Source organism: Salvelinus fontinalis, chromosome 4, assembly GCF_029448725.1.
Source record: "Salvelinus fontinalis isolate EN_2023a chromosome 4, ASM2944872v1, whole genome shotgun sequence".
Classification (NCBI taxonomy): domain Eukaryota; kingdom Metazoa; phylum Chordata; class Actinopteri; order Salmoniformes; family Salmonidae; genus Salvelinus; species Salvelinus fontinalis.
In genome coordinates this window covers 36,156,033-36,181,370 of record NC_074668.1, presented here as the reverse complement: position 1 = coordinate 36,181,370, position 25,338 = coordinate 36,156,033, and the positions used below count along the sequence as shown (strand labels likewise).

At 43.1% G+C, this 25,338-nt stretch overlaps 1 protein-coding gene and 1 pseudogene across 2 annotated transcripts; one reads left to right on the top strand and one right to left on the bottom strand.

Annotated features, from left to right (window-relative positions):
* The first annotated feature begins 5,282 nt into the window (after positions 1-5,282).
* Positions 5,283-20,581, top strand: LOC129853647 (squamous cell carcinoma antigen recognized by T-cells 3-like). Of its 2 annotated transcripts, none has more exons than XM_055919926.1 (19): positions 5,283-5,512; positions 6,205-6,331; positions 7,239-7,343; positions 7,438-7,622; positions 8,256-8,361; positions 9,116-9,240; positions 9,506-9,661; positions 13,242-13,380; positions 13,569-13,676; positions 13,795-13,872; positions 13,959-14,017; positions 14,135-14,244; positions 14,365-14,477; positions 15,086-15,162; positions 16,349-16,520; positions 16,659-17,131; positions 17,230-17,382; positions 18,391-18,581; positions 18,802-20,581. In XM_055919926.1, exons 1-19 carry the CDS (start codon positions 5,327-5,329, stop codon positions 18,989-18,991), a joined length of 2,853 nt encoding a protein of 950 aa, XP_055775901.1. In that variant the 5' UTR covers positions 5,283-5,326; the 3' UTR covers positions 18,992-20,581. The 2 variants fall into 2 exon arrangements, with proteins under 2 accessions (XP_055775901.1, XP_055775900.1); XM_055919925.1 differs by having other exon boundaries at positions 13,569-13,697.
* A 66-nt stretch (positions 20,582-20,647) lies between these two features.
* LOC129853648 (protein adenylyltransferase FICD-like) lies at positions 20,648-24,999 on the bottom strand (annotated as a pseudogene).
* Between the last annotated feature and the right edge of the window lie 339 nt (positions 25,000-25,338).

The following is a 25,338-nucleotide window of genomic DNA, read 5'->3' as shown; positions in this document are numbered from 1 at the left end:
AGCAAGGGATGAGGCATACTGCATGTACATTAAATACAACTTTGGAGCTCCTCATTTTCATTTATTTCTACCCAAGAATATGTTTGAAGAAAAGCTTTCTGGTTTATGTCTGTTCTCAAATTTCAAAAAGCAAAAGGACAATTATAGTGACATGCACATCACTGCATGTACTTTGTCTGCATTGACAGATGTGCCTACAGTTGTATGTTTATGTTCATATTATATATACTCTAAATATTTTGGTGACAAACTTTGAAATACTCTGTCCACTCACACATTACATGGGAAATGTGTCCGTAGTGTCACCTGCATATCCACATTGGTGATTTGCCAGTTCAAGGAGGCTGGCACCACCATGTAATGACATGCCCAAACACAAAGCCAGTGAAAGGGACCAGAGCCTTGATGTCTTGCCCCCTAGCTTCCTTACAAGATTCAATCAATATTTCAACAGCTGTCAATCCAGCTACATTATGTACTTTGCATTGAAATGGAACATGAGTGTATTTGAATACAAGACACTGATTTGTACACACAAGCTCAGATCAAGTCAGATCACTTCTACTGTATATGATTTTGTACCAGGGATTCTTAAAGATAGGCAAATGCTGCCCTCCTGTGAATGTTTTAAGTATTGTAAGCACCGGCTTTTTACATTGCCAGACAAAACAGTTAAAACGTGGAGATGAAGTATCGATTTCCATCTTTATTTTAACAGAACATAGTTAAAACAGAGAAAGAATCGATTACCATCTTAAACGTTTGATTTAATGATCATAAAATATCTTACCACAGAAAGGGGGTGAATGATTGACAAATACCAATTTGTTTTCAAAGTGAAAAATGGAAGTTTGACCAGTTATTCAGAGCCAAGTTACCGAAGAGCAAACATCAAAGAAGAAGGCAGAACAGCCCAAAAGCAAGTACAAACCTTGTAGAGCCTGAAATATGGAGCCCCGAGGGAGCCTCGCACCAGGGTCAGATTCCCTCTTTCTCAACAAGGTGCTAAATAATTCTGCAATATACTACTCCTGCACTCTCACTCTTTCTACCGGGAAAACGGAAGGCACACAGCCAAAGGACGTGACCACCCAAAGCGTCTGTCTGGCTTGGCTTCATTTAGTGCAGCTTCTCAGAGTGGCAGGATGCTGGAGGATGTCCTATGACCTGGATGTTAATCGTAGAGGGGATGCTACCTGAGGGAGGTCTGCTCCTGAAAGAGACAATTGCTGTGTTTCTATTTTCATGGTTCTACCTCTCTTATGTTATTATGAGACTTCAGTGTTGTTTCTCTGCCCTTGAAAATTAATTAATGAAGAGGATAAAAAACAGGTAATAGAGCATCTTAAGGGCATCGTCAAACTTTGATGGGCGGCTGCTTGAAATTCTCAAAGACGGTGGTTTCTGGAGAGCCAGTCACACAATGGATCGATCATAGCCGTCTTGGCTGGCCAACTTCTTGGGAAGAGCGGATGAAACAGAGCCTTGGAAGAATGGTCAATTATGGTTTATTAAGTACGGTAGTAGTTACAGGTTGTGTATCTGAAATTAAGACTATTTCTTAGAGATTTACAATGACAGTGCAGTGCATGCTGCTGTAGTTTTTATCCAAAGGATTTAGTAGTCATTAGTAGGTAGATTGCAGCTGGTGCTTGTCTCCACTTTGCCTTGTCCTTTCTCCTCCCTCTCCTTCTCTTCCCCCACTCCTCCTAATTGCTGTGTGTCTCTCCCCTGGCCTGCCTTGTGACATCCCCCTGCCCCGAGGGCTGCTGCTTCCTCGCCCAGGGCTGATGGTCTTCTTTGAGTCCCTGCCCATCTCCATCTCTCTCACCACATCTGTCCTCTCTGTGGCCTGGAACCAGCCCTGTATTGTGGGCCCTCTCTGGGCTGCAGAAGCTCTGCCTCAGCCACAGGATGAGTGTGATATCCTGTACCGGTGGCTACTTAATGGAAGGCTAAAGATGGCCACTGGCCTGGTGTATGCTGAGCCAGCACATCTCACACATTGCATGCTCCTCACCTTATCTGTCATGTCTATCTGTCCACGGGTCCTGCAGCCTAATGAGAAAGTTTCTCACCTCAGCTTCACCACAAAGCCAGAGACAGAGCTGGATACCTACACAGTGGAAACCACACTGCCTATACTCATCCATCACTCCCTATACTCATCCATCAAAACCAGGGATTTTGGAAGTCTCTGGTTCATGAAAGCAAGCGTTGAAGGGAATCTTCAATGTAAAGAGCCTCACTCAACCACCATACCTTCACGAAGATGCCCCTCAGTCTCGCTATCTATCTGACCAATACACAATAGAGCACCTAAGCTATGAAGTCTGATATTTTGGCAAGGTACCAGATTACATGACGTTTTGAATTTTGCATAGAATCTGGGGGTGTGTTCACTTGCCAGGCTCTACCTTGGACAATAGTGAACAACTGCAGCCCGCAATTCACGGTGTTCCTGCATGTGGGCATTCCTGCATCTGCAGGAACCCCCCCTCGAGCATCCCATTGGTTCCTGCATGAACGCCCCCCTCGAGCACAACATCTTCATGCTTGTGTGACACTTTTGAATGTGGGTCAAAAGGGAAATAAAAGTATTATGAGTTTTTTCACCGGTAGACAGTGTCCTTCGATCCCGTCTGCTGAACACCTGCTCTCACCGTTGTTAACAGAACTGCGGGAAAAACAGTGCCCGACAGGTAGGGGCGAAGGACACTGTCTACTGCTAGCACAGTAGGTGGGAGTGACACTATGTGCTAACTAGCTTGCTTACTAGTTAGCTAGCACATGGTTGCGCCTCTGCCTTCGGCCTGCTTTGTACTGGAAAAAACTTTGCCCAACAGGCAGGAGCGAAGTACACTGTCTACCAGTGTCGCCTACCGCTAACTTCTCCGGTACACAGCAGGTGGGAGGTGGAGGCTACACTGTGTGCTAGTTAGCTTGCTAGTTAACTAGCTACCCTTACGGAAAAAAATTGCAGTCAATGTGCAGTATAACTGTAGTATAACTGCAGTATACTGCAAATACTGCATCCAAAATGTTTTTTTACTGCAGTAATTTTGCAGTGTAACTGCAGTTACAGTGCAGTATAACTGCAGTTATTCTGCAATTACTGCATCCAAAATACCAGTCGACTGCACTTACTGCAATCTTTTTTGTAAGGGTAGAATACGGTGTCGCCCCCGCCTTCCATGTACCGGTGTCCTCCTTAGGACTAGCTGGCTAATCCGGTGTCCGGTGGATACCGGTGTCCTCCTGCTTAACACCTTCCCTTGCCATATTTAACAGAACTGCGGGAAAACAGTGCCCGACAGGCAGGGGCAAAGGACACTCTACCGGTGTGTACAAAGTATAGCTAGCTACATTGTTGCCCCCACCTCTTCTGTGGGGTTTATATGCGGTTGGTATTCAATGTTATGGTGCATTACCGTCATTGACTGTATTGGAGCCCTTCTGCCTATGTACTGGAGTAGTAACTTAAAAATTTACCAATAGAAGTAAACTCAGCAAAAAAAGAAACGTCCTCACTGTCAACTGCGTTTATTTTCAGCAAACTTAACATGTGTAAATATGTGTATGAACATAACAAGATTCAACAACTGAGACCTAAACTGAACAAGTTCCACAGACATGTGACTAACAGAAATGGAATAATGTGTCCCTGAACAAAGGGGGGTCAAAATCAAAAGTAACAGTCAGTATCTGGTGTGGCCACCAGCTGCATTAAGTACTGCACCAGATTTGCCAGTTCTTGCTGTGAGATGTTACCCCACTCTTCCACCAAGGCACCTGCAAGTTCCCGGACATGTCTGGGGGAAATGGCCCTAGCCCTCACCCTCCGATCCAGCAGGTCCCAGACGTGCTCAATGGAACACTGACATTCCTGTCTTGCAGGAAATAATGCACAGAACGAGCAGTATGGCTGGTGGCATTGTCATGCTGGAGGGTCATGTCAGGATGAGCCTGCAGGAAGGGTACCACATGAAGGAGGAGGATGTCTTCCCTGTAATGCGCAGCGTTGAGATTGCATGCAATGACAAGAAGCTCAGTCCGATGATGCTGTGACACACCGCCCCAGACCATAATGGACCCTCCACCTCCAAATCGATCCCACTCCAGAGTGCAGGCCTCGGTGTAACGCTCATTCCTTCGACGATAAACGTGAATCCGACCATCACCGATGGTGAGACAAAACCGCGACTCGTCAGTGAAGAGCACTTTAGCCAGTCCTGTCTGGTCCAGCAATGGTGGGTTTGTGCCCATAGGCGATGTTGCTGCCGGTGATGTCCTGCCTTACAATAGGCCTACATGCCCTCAGTCCAGCCTCTCTCAGCCTATTGCGGACAGTCTGAGCACTGATGGAGGGATTGTGCATTCCTGGTGTAACTCGGGCAGTTGTTGCCATCCTGTACCTGTCCCGCAGGTGTGATGTTCGGATGTACCAATCCTGTGCAGGTGTTGTTACACGTGGTCTGCCATTGCGAGGACGATCCGCTGTCCGTCCTGTCTCCCTGTAGCGCTGTCTTAGGCGTCTCACAGTACGGACGTTGCAGTTTATTGCCCTGGCCACATCTGCATGCCTCCTTGCAGCATGCCTAAGGCACGTTCCGGCAGATGAGCAGGGACCCCATCTTTCTTTTGGTGTTTCTCAGAGTCAGTAGAAAGGCCTCTTTAGTGTCCTAAGTTTTCATATCTGTGACCTTAATTGCCCACTGTCTGTAAGCTGTTAGTGTCTTAACGGCCTCTAGCGGTTCTGGGGGGGGGGGGGGGTGCTCCTGTGACAACAATTTTGGACCCCCTTGTGGCCCCAAATGTGGGGTACGGAATAATTTGTACATGTTTTTTTTCCTATCGTTCTTTTTTTACATCCGCTATTAGACAGTGGCAACGATGATGATTATGAACATGGTCTTTTGCCTGCTAATGCCTGCAATGCAGTGAAGAAAACGATATTACAACAATAACGTCTAATGTAACTGGCCCCTCTAACAGTACAACTGGCCCCAGCTTGGCCCCCAGTTGAAATGGTCTAGAACCGCCCCTGTTAACAACCATTCCACAGGTGCATGTTCATTAAACAGTGAAAACAGTGTTTAAACCCTTTACATGAAGATCTGTGAAGTTAGTTGGATTTTTACTACTTATATTTGAAAGACAGGCTCCTGAAAAAGGGACGTTTCTTTTTTGCTGAGTTTATAAAGAGGGGTTCCTGCAGGTGCAGGAATGCCCACATGCAGGAACGCCCCGAATTACGGGATGCAGTTGCACCCTTCTCACCTTGGAAAGCTCTCACTGACTGTTACCAGGCAGACAAAGTTCCAACATGGCAGCAACGGGGGACGCAGAGGAGACTCAGTTGCAAGAGATGGAGGAAGAGGCAGGGATGGAAAATGAAATGGATTCAGATGAAGAGGAGGGTTTGGGAATTGAAAATTCCGACGATGAAATAGACGATTCATCAGAAGACGAAAAAGAGACTGAAGCCGAAATTCAGCGTTTGGAGGAGCAGGTACGTTAGCAAATTTAGCTAGCTAAGCTAACTTACTCTAGCTTTGTTTGAGAAATTAATGGAAACCTAGCTAGCCATTTATCTAACGTTCGTCAACAACGTTGTCGGTTACATTGAGATTTGAAAGCAATCCACATCACAAACAGCAAGTTGGCTTGTTTGCAGACTTGCACCGCTTACATTGAAAAGAACGAAAGCTAGCTAGCGAGCTAACGGTAGTTCACATGCTACTATTAGCCAGCTAGCGTCGTTGGAGTAACGTTGACTATGTAACGTTACTATACTAGCTAATGGTGAGTGAATATATAACTTGCTAGCATGTTACCTAGCCACAATAATATAATAGTTAAGAATTTAGTAAATATCAAATACGGATTTCTAGGGAGTTAGCTAGCTAGTTACGTTAGCAAGATAGCCAGCAAATCCATGCTTTCTGCGAAGTTGATTTCCCCAACGACAACGTGCTTGCAGCAGCTGTAAACACGCGCCCTTTTTTGCGAACTGCAGCTAGTTAGACAGTCAGCAACAAAATTGAACAGTATTTGGTTGATTGCACAAACAATACTTACTACACAATTAAATGGTGGAGTCCTGTTTAGTTAGTTACGTTGTAAGTTTGTTTGCTTACCAAATACACTTTGTAAATGCACCCCAATGGCTGTTGGTCTGACTCTATACTCTGTAACTTTCAGCTGTCCATCAATGCTTTTGATTACAACTGTCATGTGGACCTCATAAAACTCCTGAGGCAGGAGGGGGAGCTGCCTCGGCTGCGTAAGGCAAGGCAGAAGATGAGTGAGCTCTTCCCACTCACTGAAGGTTGGTTGGTGTCTGATGCCCTCGAGATGCGGTGTTGCAGACAGCTTTGTGCATTACTACTTCTATTATTGAGCTGAAGTGCTTCATGTAGTAGACTGGATTACATCTAATGTGCTGACCACACCACCCGTCACATGAGCGAGTGTTGCAAAGTAAATGTACACATGTTATTCAATCATTGCACCCACACTGCTCACAAGCGTCTGCGTAGCCAGGCGCTAAAATATAACTTGGTTCTATTTGTGACGAGTGACACACTGCAAGGCCCGCCCATCCCATTTCCTCATTGGTTTTTAGAAGCGTATACTGTTGATTGAAAGATGAGCTGAGGTCCACACTCCAGTAATGCACCTTAAAGTTGGTTGCCAACCGCCATATAAAGTCAGAAAAAGAAACCTGAAAGAAGTTTCTAGTAATCTCTCTAACTCGATTTACACTTGTCTGTGGATTAATTGTCGGAGTAGAGGAACTTGTACATTTCAGGTAAAATAACAGTTCAATGTTTATATCCCATAACAAATCAGCTAGCAACAGCAAGCTAGCTAAATTGACATAATTGTTTGTTTTTTCAACCTGTCCCCAAATTTAATATAGTTGGTTCAGAGTTCTTTTTGATATTTCAACCTGCGTGTCCTGATCATGTCTGGAGTGGGTGGATTAAAATCAACTTGCGCGCGATGGCGTACGCGCATGCCAGGTCTAGTCAGCATTTAAGACTTGTTGAAAATAGGTCTGCTGCTCTTTTTGTTGTGATTTGATTGGCCTTTTATGGATGATGATTTAATCATTTGGAACAAGGTTTACTGTTTCAACACATTCCTGTGGAAAGTTGGGATGGTTTCATTGTTTTGAACATACTGAATGTTGTTGTGAACTGTATGCAAAGCTGACTTGTCCTCTCCTGCAGAGATTTGGCTGGACTGGCTCAAGGATGAGATCCACCTAACAGAAGAGGAGCCGAACCGGGAGAAAGTCTATGAGCTCTTTGAGACGGCTGTGAAAGATTATATCTGTGAGTTCTGCCCCCACTCATTGGCTGGTGTTACGATTCTATATGATGTGATGTTATTGTAAACCAAACATTGCAATTCTTGTGTGGCCTTCAGGCCCTGAAATCTGGCTGGAATATGCCCAATACTCTATCGGGGGCATGGGACTGCCTGGTGGGATGGAGAAGGTGAGGTCCATCTTCGAGAGAGCCCTGACAGCCGTGGGGCTGCACATGACCAAGGGAGCGACAGTGTGGGAGGCCTACAGGGAGTTTGAGAATGCCATACTGGCAACTGTTCAGGTGAGCTCCCCTGAAGAATAATGATCTCAAGTAGCTGCAACATGCTACTCATTTCTCTATACCTCCCCATGTCTTTATTTCTTAGGCTGTTTTGTAGGGCTTGGAATTGCTATACGTTATTATCACGGTACTTAGGTGCTGATATGTATTGCGGTTCTCACGATTCTATATGTATTGCGATTCGATACTGTGATTTGATGTTCCAAAAATATTGCTGACCATATGTCTGCTGCAGAAGGACAAGAGAGCCATGAGAAACAAGTTTTGATCAGTCATGGAAATAAAATTGTCGAAAACAAATTGCCTCCCTATTTGAAAAGAGGATGGAGAACAAGCTATGAAGGAAAAATACTTGTGTTTTGGTGCACGTACAGCAAACTAGTGCAATAATTATAGTGATATTGTCAATACGATATGATTTATCGCCTAAAATTATATGCCGATATGTAACTATCGATTTCCCAATCACTAGTGTTTTGTATAAGAACATCTGCTAAATGAATGATGGTACATTTTTCTTATTTCTGAGTATTAGGTTAGAAACAAAAAACGCATTATTTGAACTCAATCTGATATTACACAAACCAGTCTCTGCTGGATTTTGAATCCGTTTTCTCCCTGCTTTCTCCTCAGCCGCCCCCTGGCAGCGTTCCCACCCGCGAGCAGCAGGAGCTTCTGAACACTCAGCTCGAGCGCATCCACACTCTGTTCCGCCGCCAGCTGTCCATCCCCTTAATGGGTAAGGCTCGTCTCTGTGGGGTGGTGCTGTACAGGGGGGAGAGGATTCGGTTGGATGGAATAGCATGTCCTTAAGAGTCCATCATGGCAGACTTGGGAGGTACCCATTGCAAAGACCTTTTCAGGACAGGGATGTGGAGAGCCAGTGCAATGTCAGGAGAGTTGTGGTGTGTTGCTTTCTCTTACTATGTGGCTTTTCAAAGACTAAACAGAGGTTTACAGAGAAAGCACTCATCCTCACCAGGCCCAGTAATGTGGTCCCTGACCAACCTTTCATCCAAGCGCAGGACTGGCCAAGAGATAAATGGTCTGGCATTGTCTGCTGCCTTTTTTCTGATACGGCTGAACGGCCACCGGAGGCATTTCTAGAACGGCTAAACCCATCTCTCTCTTCTATGACCTGTGCCAAAGCTCAGTGTATAATCCCTCCTTATCTATGGCCTGTCAGTCAGTGTTTTGTCACCCCCACAAGATGATGGCACAAAGAGAAAGAATACCGGTCAAGCATTTACATGGCTGTGTGTTATTGGTCAAATGAGGAAGAACTCTGAACATTTCAAAAGCCAATATCCCAATAAATGAGATTTGGAACTTTTGGTGTGTCTCCATTCAACTCATTGTAATAAACGCACAGGGTGCTTTTTATATAATCACCTTCATTCTTAGCCACACTTAGAATGTGGCTGGCTGTTGTATGCATATTCAGGGGTTGAGTGTGAAAGGTTTCTCCTAATGATAACTGTGCTCTTTTGCAGACATGGACGGAACATATGCAGAGTATGAGGAGTGGTCTGACCAGGGGGTGTCTGATACAGTCTCCCAGAAGTACAAGAGGGCCCTGAAACAAATGGAGAAGAGCAAGCCTTATGAGGAGACTCTGGTACTACCTTGATTGTATTCTAGTCTGGACATTTGTACCATACTGTTTGTTTTGGAAGGATTTAATGGATTTTAAGCATTCAATTCAATTACACTGCCTAGAAAGTAGCAGTAGATTAGTAGTAAAGTTATGTATCATTTTAACTATTATGTGCTTAAGCAAAGCTTTTTTCTATGTGTGAAATCTCTGTGGAGTCTGTGTGAGTCTGTATTCTAGACATGGTTGTCTGCTCAATGCCTTTAACATGCCAACATTTGTGTTTCAGATGATAGCCGAGCCGCCCAAGCTGGCAGAGTATCAGACTTACATTGACTATGAGCAAAAGGAGGGTGACCCAGCACGGATCCAAATCATCTTTGAGCGGGCATTGTCAGAAAACTGCCTGGTACCAGACATGTGGGCAAAGTACACCAAATACCTGGTGAGTGTGCCCCCCCCCCCCCCCCCCCCCCCATTTTAATTATTCACAGCCAGCCGTCTCCCTCTCTCTCCAGCAGCTCCTGAAATGTATTCACGGGCCTTTGAATATCTTTAATGGGATGGTAATTAGATGCTGCGATAGCAAACACAGACATAGAGTAATTCATCAGAGCCTTGGCGTTTTACTAGTTTGAAGAAAAAAAACTACTTTTAATCATATGGTTCCTAACCTGTAATCCATTAGGCTCTCTTTAAGAAGCCCAGTTTTGGCACTTGCTGTGTCTCGCATAGGAACCCAGGCTCAGCAACTAATAGAATTTAAGGAAATAAAGAAAGCCATCAAGGTAGCTATATGCGGTAGAAGTGCTGTGATTAAATCTAGTCGTCTCCTGCATGTACTCAGGGAATTGATTACATTGGAAGTGTGATTTAACTGAATTATATGCTTCCACACATTAATCAAATCATGATACTGCCTAATGGAGTTTGGCAGTATATTATTCTGTGTGCAGTGTTGTGAAAACACCTACACCAGCAACACATCTACAGAGGTGTGGAATATCAGTAGCTGCCGTAGTGAAACCTTTCTGCTATCCCATGGTTGCACCTACCTAACAAAAACATGTCCTTAATATCACCCAGGTAGAAATTATAGAAGATTTCCTGTCTTTGAGTTCCTTGTCAATAGTGTTGCACGGTGTACGGAAACGTGGGTACTTTTTTGATACTACAACATGAAAAAACATTTTGGTACTAGAATTTGTTACTTTTGATTCGTCTATCAAATGTGTCTCACTTCATATACTGACTGAGAGGATCAAGTCTGTAGTCATTTGCCAACCGGGCCAGTAACTTCTCAGTGCATTTGGTGTTCCAGTTCGACTTTTACATGCCTTGTAGAAGTCCAATAGAAAACTGCTGGTGCACCGCATTGAGATTACACGTGGAAAACTCATGCTATATTTGAGCAATATGATTGGCTGTTCATTCAAGCACCACCACACTTGATGCAAGTCGCATTTTATTGAGCAGTACATGGGTGAGTCGATAAATCAATCATTCAATAACCCCCCCCCCCCCCCAAAAAGAACTGAGAACTAAGAACCTTCGTAAACTAAGGCTAACCCTTTACTTTTGTCCCCCTACTAGCACTGACTTTGCTGATGACTACTTTATTTATGAACATTTGACCTACTATGACTGAGATGTGGCTGTCCCACTTAGCTATCTTAAGTCACTCTGGATAAGAGCATCGGACTAAATTGTAAATGTAAAATATAATTCACATGCGGGCTGTCCAGACTAGCAAAAAAACTAATCAATCCACTCGCCGAGCTTGTTTATTTTGAGGGAAAGTGATTTACAAAAGTTCACTTTCAATAGCGAACATAGTTGAAAATGATCAATAGGCTACTGTTGATAGTATACAGAAAGACGGCTATACAAAAATTCAGCTCGCATTCGTCTTGGCTACTACAGCTAAGAATTAAAGACTTTTTCCCACAAATGTATCAACATTTCTATTATAGGTAAATAGTTTAGGATCAGTGAATGCCATAATGTAGTTATTTTGTTAGATACTTCTCCCTATTAGCTGAAATCTTTATTTTTCAAAGCCATTTTAGCTGCCGTGCTATACATCTTCACAAATCATTGGAATTTGTTGTGCAGTACAGATATTGACTCCCTCAGACATGTGTTGCTAGGCAACCCCCCCCCCCACTGCACTTGCTGGGGCAGGCCTTTTCCCTCGTTGCTAATGTCAGTGTGTGAAACTTGCTAACAATTGTTTGTGCTATGAATATAAAACAAAATAAATACTGCACTCACAATTTCTTTGCTGGAGTCATGATAGTGTTAGACAAAGCAAGGAAAGTGAACTTCAAAACGTGATGTAACATTAGTTTTATTGGAATCTGCAGCTGTTGTTGGTAAGTAATGAATCTGACTATTGTGTTATATAGTTGGGAAGTAGTGAGTGTGATTATTTGGTTATATATATACAGTACCAGTCAAACGTTTAGACACCACCTCATTCCAGGGTTTTTCTTTATTTTTACTATTTTCTACATTGTTGAATGATAGTGAAGACATCAAAACGATGAAATAACACATGGAATCATGTAGTAACCAAAAAAGTGTGAAACAAATAAAAATATAGTTTATATTTGAGATTCTTCAAGGTAGCCACCCTTGCCTTGATGACAGCTTTGCACACTCTTGGCATTCTCTCAACCAGCTTTATGAGGTAGTCACCTGGAATGTATTTCAATTAACAGGTGTGCCTTTTTAAAAGTTAACTTGTGGAATTTCTTTCCTTAATGCATTTGAGCAAATCCGTTGTGTTGTGACAAGCTAGTGATGGTATACAGAAGTCCATATTATGGCAAGAACAGCTCAAATAAGCAAAGAGAAATTACAGTCCATCATTACTTTTAGACATTGAAGGTCAGCCAATCCAGAAAATTTCAAGAACTTTGAAAGTTTATTCAAGCGCAGTTGCAAAAACCATCAAGCGCTATGATGAAACTGGCTCTCATGAGGACCACCACAGGAAAGGAAGACCCAGAGTTACCTCTGCTGCAGAGGATAAGTTAATTAGAGTTATCTGCACTGCAGATTAAAGCCCAAATAAAGGCTTCACAGAGTTCAAATAACATCAACTGTTCAGAGGAGACTGTGTGAATCAGGCCTTCATGGTCAAATTGCTGCAAAGAAACCACTACTAAAGGACACCAATAAAAATAAGAGACTAGCTTGGGCCAAGAAACACAAGCAATGGTCATTAGACCGGTGGAAATCTGCCCTTTGGTCTAATGAGTCCAAATTTGAGATATTTGGTTCCAACCGCCGTGTCTTTGTGAGCCGCAGAGTAGGTGAACGGATGATCTCCGCATGTGAGTTTCCCACCGAGAAGCCTAGAGGAGTAGATGTGATGGTGTGGGGGTGCTTTGTTGGTAACACTGTCAGTGATTTATTTAGAATTCAAGGCACTCTTAACCAGCATGGCTACCACAGCATTCTGCAGCGATACACCATCCCATCTGGTTTGGGCTTAGTGGGACTATATTTGTTTTTCAACAGGACAATGACCCAACACACCTACAGGGAGTGTTAGAGCTATTTGACCAAGAAGGATAGTGATTGAGTGCTGCATCAGATGACCTGGCCTCCACAATCACTCGAGCTCAACCCAATTGATATGGTTTGGGATGAGTTGGACCACAGAGTGAAGGAAAAGCAGCCAACAAGTGCTCAGCATATGTGGGAACTCCTTCAAGACTGTTGGAAAAGCATTCCAGGTGAAGCTGGTTGAGAGAATGCCAAGAGTGCAAAGCTGTCATCAAGGCAAAGGGTGGCTACTTTGAAGAATCTGAAATATATTTTGATTTGTGTAATACCTTTTTTGGATACTATTCTACAATGTAGAAAATAGTAAATAAACAAAAACCCTTGAATGAGTAGGCGTCAACTTTTGACTAGTACTAATATATATCTCTCGATACTTGGAGACATAGAATCAATATATCATCAAAAATAATATGCGGATACTCTACTGAATCAAATTGCTGTTACCTCAGGACCGCCAACTGAAGATCAAAGACCTCGTCCTGTCCTCTCACGACCGTGCGGTCAGGAACTGCTCCTGGACAATGGGCCTGTGGAAGAACTACCTGCTGGCCCTGGAGAGGCATGGGGCCGACCACCACACTATCTCAGGTAACCAGTGGACCACAGGAGGGTTATGGTGGCAGCACTGATATCTGTTATGCATGGAGTGGATGTAAACAAATATTTTAAGACATTTGTTTAATGTATGTTTCAATGAAAATAGGTGAACTTGGTTACAGGAGTTGTTTTGCCCATGAGACTGGAATTATGAAGATCATCTCTTTTTCCTTCCACAGATGTTTTTGAAAAGGCCCTGAATGCTGGTTTCATACAAGCCACAGATTATGTGAATATCTGGGAAGTGTACCTCGATTACCTGAGGCGGCGCGTCGATTTCAGCAAAGGTGAAAGCACCTTAACATTGGGTAATGCAAAGTAACATAAGTAATACGATCCTATTAGTGGAGTCAAGTGTATACATGAAAGAAGTCCCCTATTGATAATGGCATTATGTGTTTCCAGAGTCGAGCAGAGAGCTGGAGGAGCTGCGGGCAGCCTTCACCCGGTCTCTGGACTATATGAAACAGGATGTGGAAGAGAGTAAGTGGACCTGCAGCCTGTGTACTGTTCATCTGTCTTTGTGTGTTTGTGTTGGAGACTCACCACCATGTCTTGCTCCTTTTAAGGGTTTAGTGAAAGTGGAGACCCCTCTTGTACTATCATGCAGGTCTGGGCAAAGATAGAGGTAAGGGTGAAGATTATGACAATCGTTTTGTGTTCACTTGCTTCTATCAGTGCAAAAACAGCATCAATACAAATTAAAATGTGATTTTTATACCACCTCTTTCCTCTCTTTGACCAGGCCTTGCATTGTAAGAACATGCAGAAGGCCAGAGAACTGTGGGACAGCATCATGACAAAAGGGAACGCCAAATTCGCCAACATGTGGTTGGAGTACTATAACCTGGAGAGGTCAGTGAGGTCACTCTTTAGTCGTCACCTATAAACTGTTGATTTAAAGGTTAGAGATATTGATTTATCAGTGACAAATCTGATGCTGATTTTGTGTGCAATCTTTTCTGACTCTTGCAGGTCGTACGGAGACGCTCTCCACTGCAGGAAAGCCCTCCACAGGGCCGTCCAGTGTACCTCCGACTACCCAGAGCATGTGTGCGAGGTCCTGCTCACCTTTGAGAGGGTTGAGGGTAAGTCAACGTGATGGAAATGTCATGAATGAGGGGATTCGATTAAGCTGGTCTGGGTTGCACTGGACTATGGCCCGTCACGTGACCGCAAAGCCGGCAAGGGAGGTGCGAATTTGCCGTACTTTGTGCCTCTTGGTCATATTGTAAAACAAGGCAGCATGATTCGTGGTTCAGAAACATCTATTTTCCATTCAAATATATTTTAGTATTTTCAAACTAGTTTTCATTGGGAAGGCAGAAAGCGTTTTTATCAAACAATCACTTTAGCATGTGAAAACACAGAATCCTACTCATTACTCCACGTACTTAACTTGTGTCACTTTTGTTTTGCGCCGACTTCGCCGTCGGCCATAGCGTGGCACCCAGGTCAGGCCCGGGAGGCAGCCCGGTTCCAAAATGAATGTAATCACTTTTCACGGATGCAAACTCTCACCAACCGTGCTCCCGAGTCAGCTTAATCAAATCCCCTCAATAAGTGGACATGTATCTGGAGTGTCAGTTAATGGGATGGATTGGCTTATTTGTTGAAAACACAACACTGTAATGGTAAACCTTAGTCTGAGAGTAAGGTGAATGTTTCATTGCAGTGTGTTCTGTGTCACCTCCAGGTTCTCTGGAGGACTGGGATGCAGCGGTGCAGAAGACTGAGACACGGCTGAACAGAGTCAATGAGCAGAGGTCCAAGGTAGGATGACACAGCAACACTCAAAACAACACTGCTGCTAGTTATGCCTGTGGATATAGTGCCTTCAGAAAGTATTCATACCCCTTGACTTATTCCACATTTTGTTGGGGCACACAGCCTGAATTAGAAATTGCTAAAAAAAAATCACCCATCTACACACAATACCCCATAATGACAAAGTAAAAACATGTTTTGTTTTTTGGGGGAAATTTATTGAAAATGAAATACAGAAATATCTCATTTACATAAGTATTCACACCCCTGGGTCAATACTTTGTAGAAGCACCTTTTGCAGCGATTACAGATGTAGGTCTTTGTGTTTTGGAATATTTTTTATTGTGTACAGGCTTCCTTTTCACTCTCAATTAATTTAGTCCTATTACAGCCATTAAACTCAAACTGTTTTAAAGTAACCATTGGCCTCGGTGAAATCCCTGAGCAGTTTCCTTCCTCTCTGGCAACTGAGTTAGGAAGGACACCTGTATATTCGTAGTGACTGGGTGTATTGATACACCATCTAAAGTCTAATTAATAACATCACCATGCTCAAAGGGATATTCAATGTCTGCTTTTTTTATATTTACCCATCTACCAATAGGTTCCCTTCTTTGCGAGGCATTGGAAAACCTCCCTGGTCTTTGTGGTTGAATCAGTGTTTAACATTCACTGCTTGACTGAGGGACCTTACAGATAATTAATGATATGTGTGGGGTACAGAGATGAGGTAGTCATTCAGAAAGCATGTTAAACACTTATTGCACGCAACAGATTATGTGACTTGTTAATCAGTTCAGGAGTAAAAATGTGCTTTAGGTTTGCCATAAGAGGTTGCAAACTTAACTCTTTTCCATTTGTCCTCTTTGTAAACATTTTGAAAAGCTAAATTCCACTTAATGGGGAATTGTGCGTAGACCAGTGACACAAAGCATCTAAATTTACTAAATTTTAAATTCAGGCTGTACTACAGGGGTTGGGCAGCTCCAGTCCTCGGGGGGCCTGATTGGTGTCACACTTTTTCTCCATCCCTAGCAAACACAGCTGATTAATCAACATGCATTCTAAACTGAAGATCATGATTAGTTGATTATTGGATTCAGGTGTGTTAGCTGGGGCAAAACTGTGACACAAATCAGGTTCCTGAGGACTGGAACTGTCAGGTTCATAACGTCATCCCTGTCCCTCTCAGGTGACAGAGAAAGAGGCCCATGTGGCTCGACAGGAGGAGGAGAAGACTGAACAGCGACGGAGGGCCAAGGCAGACAAGAAGAACCAGAAGAAGGGCCAGAAAGGCAGCAGGCCTGGTGACAAGAGGAAGGCAGAGGACAAGAATTACGAGGATGAATGGGGAGAGGAATCGGGTAAGGAGAAGCATGAAGATCATACCTTTATTTAACATAGGAATATTATTGCTTGGTCTCCACTTATGCTAATAAAGTGGCATGTATAGAAGTTATCCTGTGTGTTTGCTCAATCTTTGTGCCACCTCTGTGCGACAGAGCAACCTCCAAAGAGGCACAGAGGGGAGAGCGACCAAGGCTTCAGGGGGGGAGGCGGTGGTGCTGGGTTAATTGGGACAGAGAGTGGGCTGTTTGGGAGGAGAGCCCCCCCCGGCCGCAGACAGGAACCCCCTGGTGCTAAGAGGGGCCAGCAGGTGGCACCAGCCACCGTATGGAAGACCCAGGAAGACGACCCCGAGCTACGCAAGGACGACTGCAGTGTGTTTATCAGTAACCTGGCCTTCACCATGGACGATCCAGAGAAGAGGCTGAAGAAGTTGTTTGAGCCCTGTGGTCCTGTCCAGTCGGTGCGCCCCGTCTATGCTGCCAAGGGCTTCAGAGGGTACTGCTACGTACAGTTTGAGGGCAAGGCGTCTGTGCTCGAGGCCCTGAAGATGGACCGGCAAGAGGTGGAAGGCAGGCCCATGTTCGTATCGCCCTGTGTGGATAAAAACAAGAACCCTGATTTTAAGGTAAGAGACCCACATGTGTTAGTTTGCATTTAGAGGTGGATGAATGGAATGGTGGTTCACCATGTGGCTAGTAAGTAACTTAATTTATCTTCCTCTAGGTGTTTAAGTACAACACAAACCTAGAGAAACACAAGATCTTTATCTCGGGCCTGCCCTTTTCCTGCACCAAGGAGCAGCTAGAGGAGTTGTGCAAGGATCATGGCACCATTAAAGACATCCGCTTGGTCACCAACCGCTCAGGCAAACCCAAGGTGAAGCATAATCCTTTCTCTATCCAGATGTTAAGAATAGTTATTTGCTCGAGTCTTTTATTTGTTGTAATGTGAATAAAACATCCAAACTATTATTTAACTAGGCAAGTCGGTTAAGAACAAATTCTTATTTACAATGACGGCCTACCCCGGCCAAACCCTAACCTGGATGACGCTGGGCCAATTGTTCACTGCCCTATGGGACTCCCAATCACAGCCAGTTGTGATACAGCCTGAGATCGAACCAGGGTCTGTAGTGTCGCCTCTAGCACTGAGATGCAGTGCCTTAAGACCGCTGCGCCACTCTGGAGCCCCAACTAGGGGTGTGAACATTTTAAACTAAATTGGGATCCTTAACATTAAGTAAAAGCACTAACTGTTTTTTTTATGTAGATGCAGAAAGTGAACAGTATTGTAGGTCAATTTCCAGTGTTGATGCGCAAGGCTCAACTTTTCATTTGTTTTGGTGTATTGGCTACCACCACCCGGAGAACAGCATGAAGTGAAGCCGTGCACACGCGGAGATACTGTGTGAGAGCGAAGTGTTGCATCTCGCTCATCTCAATATTCTAACCTGTTCATTGATGGTAGGCCCTGCTTTGCTGAAGTTGGGAGTCGATGTGCAAGGAGTCAATTATTTTGGAGTTGACTCTCCACCACTACGTCATGAAGTTTGAAAAATGGCAGAGAAAGGCGAGCGACAGCAGCCTCCTATGGCAATACTTTGCGAAATTAAATGAAAAGAAAATGTAATGTGAACTTTGCGAGGTGAAATTGAGGTGCAATACTTAGCCTTCTGAAAGGGACACACCGTGAGACCCAAACCATTGCTGGCGGCAGCACAGCTGCAATGTAAATTCACGTGGTTTTAATGGAAAACTGATTTCAACAAAGTCAGTTTAATTAAATGTTCTATTTGTCAAATCTCTAATCCAAACATAAAAGCTCCATTGACACATTGGTCATTCGATTTTGCTGGTCTAATGTGCTACTGTGTGGTGTCTGCAGGGTCTGGCGTACGTGGAGTTTGGGGATGAGGCTCAGGCCTCTCAGGCCGTGCTGAAGTTGGATGGCACAGTACTACAGGAACACACACTCTCTGTTGCCATTAGCAACCCGCCTCGCAGAAACACTGCCGACAAGCCTGGCTTCAGCAGACCCGTGGGAGCCATGATGCCCCGGTCTATGGTCTATGGATCGTAAGTTGCCCAACGATCGAGCAATAATGTATTCTTCACACACACTGGCACCTAAAACCATTTAATAGACAAAGATATTTCCCTTAACATGGTACTCATTCCTATATCTAACTCATAAGACATAAGCTACTTTTTGAAACTGCTATTCTCACCCACTAAAGAGATGTGAAACAATAACTTGAATTTGAGAGGTCTGATTTCCTTTGGATTTGTTTTTCAGGAGGGGAAAAGGGCGCACCCAGCTCTCACTACTCCCTCGTTCACTAAATCGGCAGACTGGATCAGAAAGTAAAGCAGAGAATGGGACTGCACCTAAACCCACAGGTGGCGCATCTGGAGATGCTGGGATTGAAGCACAAGCCAAGCCCTTGTCTAATTCAGACTTTGCAAAAATGCTTTTCAAAAAGTGAAAATGGGCTGAAAATAATAAAAACTGCCTTTGTATGGAAAGCCATCTTGTGTCGTTGAGAAGAGATGGCAGATATTGTGCTGTACATTTTTGACTCCCCTTTATTCCACACCAATGGCCCCCATCTTCCTTGTCACTTTCTGTAAGAAAGCCTTTATCTCCCTGGCTCAACTGGCCCCAGACCCCATATTACCACATCCTTTTGAACAAGTGTGAGTGCCTATTTTAATGACCAATTTCAGTTTGTTTTTAATTGGGAAAGGTGTTTTATAGAAGACGTATCATATGTGTATATAAATAATACTTATCGTGTGTTCTGTTTTGGAAAGGGATAAAAAAATATATAAAAAACCCGGCTTGTGACTCATGTTTTAAAAGTTATATGCAAGAACTTGACATTGAGATGTATGTGTAAATATGTATTACAACAATGAAAGATTTTTTTGTGTTAAGGAAACTTAAGGTGTCAACATACCACTCATCTTTCGTTTTCCCTACATGCAACAATATTTGTTTACATGCAGTGAATGACTAATGCTTTGTTTTACACAATATGACCTATAACTGCAGTTGTACAAATTAATTTGCATATGCGCTGGCCAGAGGTCATTCCTGACCAGTTCTGTGCTCACATTAAGACTAGTTTAATCCTTTATTCACTTACTAAGACTTCATTATTGATGGCACTGTAATTTTAAGGTTGTCTGACTGCTTGTCATTAAAACCCAACGCCCCATTTTTCTTGCCTATCATGTTTAGGCTGTCTTACCTGAAAGGTTAGAAGGGAATACTTTTTTTGTGTATTCTCATTTATTCCAGAGATTGTTTCCAATTTGCTCATTCCTGTCTAAGGTATTGAATAAGCTATGAGATGCGTAGGGAATAAACGAAAGGGCCTTGGCTTTTGTCATCTCATTCTAACCAGTCTTGTCCACAAGTGAATCAACCATTGTTGAGAGAAAGAAAATCTATGCAGCTATTTTGATTCCAAGAGCCCTCCATGTCCACATATTGTAGGCAGATTTGATCAGTTCAATAAATTACATCATGGGAATGTAAAGGTTTGAACTAAATTCCTAAGTCTCCTTTGCCTTTAAAATGAATGTGGTCATTAACAATTCTGTAGCCCAGTTATCCTGTTTGGATGAGTGGGGAACGTCATGTGTGTTCAGAATTCACACATTCCAAGTGATTGGCCATAGTTTTGTATGTTTGAGAATTATTAGGTATATCTAGCGACATTCTATCACCACAGTGGCCTAATCTAGTTAGAGACTACAAATGTTTGAGCTTTAGAAGTTGCTTTCTGTTTGTCCAATATGATGTATGTACATTGTGTAGTAATTTTGAAATCATTGTCACGGTGTTCACATTTTTTTATTATGAGAACACATGTAAAACTTATTTTTTATTTACAAAATTGTCAACACAACCCTGTGAGGAGATTTAACTTGATCTACTTTTTTTCTGTGATTCTTTTATTTACTGCTTGTTCCAAGTTTTACACTTATCATTTGAATGTTGTAAAAATGTCATCTTGTGGTTTTGTTGTAGTTTCTGACCTTAAGTTTATTAAAGCAATTCAAATAGATGTTGAGTTTTGAAACTAAGGAAATCACATTCAACAGGTAATACATGAAAGTGTGTCAGAGAGTAGCTCATCCAACTGGGTCATACTGTACAGTACATTGATGCAAACCATGTTCTCAAAATGACAAGACAGAATAACATGACTGTTGGCCTGCCTATCGCCTGACCACAGAACATTTTACATGTTGAATCGTCACTGTTCATCAGCACACAGCAAGTGATCTACTGTGCACTGTTTTTCTTGTCCATAATGGGGACAATTCAAAGTAGAATCACAACTCAATCTTATCTCAGACATGTACACATACTGTAACACCTTCAGTTAATGTAACACATTCAGTCATCAAAATAACTCAGAAGAATGGAATGCAAATTCAGAATTATAGGAAACAGGTCCATTTGTGTCTGTGCGCCAACAAGTTCATGACCCTTATGTTTATTCGATGTTATAAACATTTGACCCTTATCCCTTTACAGACAACAATCTGAAGCAGAAAACATGTTTTCTATTCAAAGCACATACGTAATAATTAGTTCAAACAGCTGCACCTTTACCTTGTATGAGGAAACAAACTATGAGATATGTGAATATTCATTTCTGTAAAGATGCATTCTCCCAGTAATCATTTTCAAGGTCATGCTATCATTGACACATGGCTGCTATTTATCCATAAATCAACTGACATATCTTTACACTTAGAGCAAGATTAACCCCAAATTAGCAAATCTAAATAAAGAGAAATACAAAGCCAAACAGTCAGGCGCCACTCACTCCCGTCCCCTCACTGTTATGGACAGGGATGGTTTGTTTACAGTTGGGACAGGCCTGGTGGTGGCTGGAGCCAGGCAGCCCCACAGTGTGCTCAGTGGTGGCGATCAGCAGGGTATCCAGGGTGATCTCTGTGCATTTGGCTATGAAGCAGATGAAGGGTCAGACATCACCCTTGTTGGTTGTGTCCAGAGCAGTGTAGTACTCTGAACTTTGTGGACGGTGATGGGTGGGTAGCGTGCCTGCATGAGCACCAGATTCATTAGCAGCCGTGACGTGCGTCCGTTCCCGTCCACAAAGGGGTGCACATAGACCAGCTTGTAATGGGTGAGCGCTGCGGATTCCACAGGGTGCAGCTGCAGGGCCTCCTCTGAGTTGAGCCACTGCACCAGCTCCTGCATGTAGCGCTCCAGGTCCTGTGGGTGGGGTGGGATGTGGTGCCCTACAAACACCTGGCTGGTACGCAGCCGCCCACCCTCTACAGGGTCTGTGTAGCCCAGCACACGCCGGTGGATCTCCAGGATGTCATTGACAGTGATGGCCGCAGCGCGGGACAGCAGCGTGGTGTTAATGTACTTCATGGCTGCGTCCACACCAATGACCTCGTTCTGCTCCTGGAGGCTCTTGCCGGGCACGGCGTAGCGAGTCTTACTGATGTGGCGGATCTCAGACAGAGTGAGTGTGTTGCCCTCTATAGCCACTGTGTGGTAGATGTGGTAGTAGTAGGTTTCCTCCATGACACGTCTAAGGGCAGAGTTACCCTTTGGGATGGACATCATCCTGCTTACTTTACTGTCAATAACCCCAAAGTGGCGTTGGTCGATCTCCTCCACCAGGGGGAGTGTGCGGTCACGGCTAACCAGGGCCCTCTCGTTGCATGGTGAGATGGCCAGGGCCTTGGTATATAGGTGGTCTGCTTGGACAACATCATTCTCCTTCTCCAGAATGGTCCCCAGCTCTGTCAGAGCTTCCACAAAGCCCGGGTTCACATCGCGCGCATGCACCAGCAACTTGTGGGTCTTTTCCCTCACGTCTTCATCGCCACAGCCTGTTGCAGCGCTGCCTTGGCCTCAAGCTGGGCCTCTGCAAACCACACACACGCATATTACATAACCAGGCTGTGCTGTCAGAAGTGTGTTAAAGGGATACTTTGGGATTTTGGGCCTTTATCTACTTCCCCAGACAGATGAATTCATGGATACCATTTGTATGTCTGCATGCACTATGAAGTAAGTTAAAGTTAGCTTTGTGATTGTGTTAAAGATAGTTAGGAATTCCACTAACGCTAGTTAGCAACTTCCTTCAAACTGCACGCCGAGACATAAAAATGGTCTCCACAAATTAATCTGGCTGTGGGGAAGTAAACCCAGAAAAAAAACATCCTCACTGTCAACAGCTTTATTTTCAGCAAACTTAACATGTGTAAATATTTGTATGAACATAATCATGGTAGCATCCACATTAATGTAGAAGTGTTTAGAAACAATCTATTCTTAATAAGCGACAAAACATTATTTACAATTGGGAACAAAATAATCTGAAACAAAAGCAAATGTCTCCAACAAGTTTGTAGTCACAAGCTAGATGTAATCAATGCATGCAAGAAATATGGGACCAAACACTAAACTTTTGACTACTTTAATACACATACAAGTAAATTTATCCCAAAACTTTCAGTCCCCTAAAATGTGGGGACTATGTACAAAAAGAGCTGTAATTTCTAAAAAGTTCACCCAATACAGTCTCGGTCGTTATTTCATTTCAAATCCAAAGTGCTGGAGTACAGAGCCAAAAAAAGAAAGTGTTACTGTCCCAATACTTTGAGCTCACTGCACATGTTCCTCAATTACCTTGTACCCCTGCACATCGACTCAGTACTGGTACCCCGTGTATATAGCCAAGTTACCGTTACTTATTGCGCATTTATAAGTTGTATTATCTCTTTTATTCCTCTCTTCATTGTTGGGAAGGACCTGTAACTAAGCATTTCACTGTTAGTCTACACCTGTTGTTTACAAAGCATGTGACAAATACAATTTGATTTGATTTAGTGCTTTGAGAACCACATCAGAGCTCTAGTATCAATCTTCCCACCACTACCCCCACCCTCAATGCACTCCATAAATGAATTAGCCCCATTATGTGACAACTGTGTTTTATTTTGAACAGTGCACTACCACCGACCAATGTTTTTAGTTCTTACAACCAGAAGTATAATATATTCATGATAACTTCACACATACCTATACTGGGCTTGGCCCTTAGGGGAAGGAGATCGAGGGCTGTGAAAGGGACAGTGAGGCTGGTGGACTGGACAGCGGAAGTTTACCCCATAGCTGGCAGTGCAACTGGGCAATCCCCTTTAGTGGCACAGCACTGGTCCTCCACCCACACCAACAGCATCAACAGCGCCACCAGAGAGCACAGGAGCAGGCAGAGCAGCAGTCCCCATCCGCCAAGGAGACAGCCACTGCTGTAACGCCACCACACCGTTAATGCAGCTATCATCACTGATGATGGTATCCTCCATTCTCAAGTGACACATTCCCCATCTATTCCAGTTGGGCTAGCCGAGGAACAGCTGTGTAGGAGAGAGGCAGAATCAGGAGCAGTTCACACAAAATCAGTGGTGGAAAAAAATGCCCCGTTGTCATACTTGAGTAAAAGTAAAGATACCTTAATAGAAAATGACTCACGTAGAGGTGAAAGTCACTCAGTAAAATACTACTTGAGTAAAAGTACTCAGTTTTAAATATACTTAAGTATCAAAAGTAAATTTCAAAAATAGACTTAGTTATTTGTACTTTTAAAATATACTTTCATATTCCTTATATTAAGCAAGCCAGATGGCGCCATGTTTTTTTTTACGGATAGCCAGGGGCACACCAACACAATTTACAAACGAAGCATGTGTGTTTAGTGAGTCTGCCAGATCAGAGGCAGTAGGGATGACCAGGGATGTTGCCTTGATAAACGTGTGAATTGGACCCTTTTCCGCTAAGCATTCAAAATGTAACGAGTACTTTGGGTGTCAAGGAAAATGTATTAAATGATTTTCTTTAGGAATGTAGTGAAGTAAAAGTTGTAAAAAATATAGAAAGTAAAGTACAGATACCACCAATAACTACTTAAGTAGTACTTTAAAGTATTTTTACTTAAATACTTTACACCACTGCACAAAATTTATGATTGTTTCATTTGATAGCTGTGTAAGTTGTGTGCATGTCAAACGAAAAACTTAGCAGGCATTCTTTAACTAACGTTAAACATAGCTAGCTGTGTTTAAATGAGTAGCCAAATAATGAATTCAACCAACTAGTAAGTAACTATATGGCTAAATATATTTAAATAAATAAATAGTCACCCAATACACAAGACATAGCCGGATTGCTAGCTAACTACAGGCAGCATTTTCAATAATTAGGCTACTGCAAAAATACTAGCATCTTCGTCTGCGTACTCACCACATTGCACCATTCTTGACTAGAAATCATACAACAAGCTATGTGTAATGTTAAATAAAAAGTATCAGTCTTTAAGTACCCACTATCGTTTGTAAACTAAAGATAACTTAAGTAGCTAAAGGTCTGCTTAGCTGGCATACACATCAACTTCCTGGGAAAGCAGGCTGGTATATATACTGGAATATGATTGAGCGCTTGAAAATTGTTTGCTATGGTTGATTGGCTCAGATCTTCCAAGCGTGTGTTCAGCCAGACAAACACCGATTTTTTAGCCCTCGTTGATTGGATGTAGGCTACCGCTGCACAAATTAGGTTCTGCCTGATTATAATGTAACCATAGTTGAATATTATGCAATGTAATAACTGTAAGGTTATGCCATTGGATTTTGGTGAGTAAATCATTCTGCATTGATTAAATTGGTCGACCTGTATATTATTGTATCATAACCTAGCCTGCAGCCTATGTTGACAGTCAGCACTAACTAACTTGGTGATCATGTAACACAGTCCTAAATTGCAAATAGG

Excerpts from the sequence above, each read along its gene's own strand:
- LOC129853647 (XM_055919925.1), top strand. The coding sequence starts at position 5,327 with ATGGCAGCAACGGGGGACGCAGAGGAGACTCAGTTGCAAGAGATGGAG. Across the intron at positions 9,662-13,241 it reads CAAAGTACACCAAATACCTG|GACCGCCAACTGAAGATCAA; the intron begins GTGAGTGTGCCC and ends CTGTTACCTCAG. Across the intron at positions 14,018-14,134 it reads AGGTCTGGGCAAAGATAGAG|GCCTTGCATTGTAAGAACAT; the intron begins GTAAGGGTGAAG and ends CTCTTTGACCAG.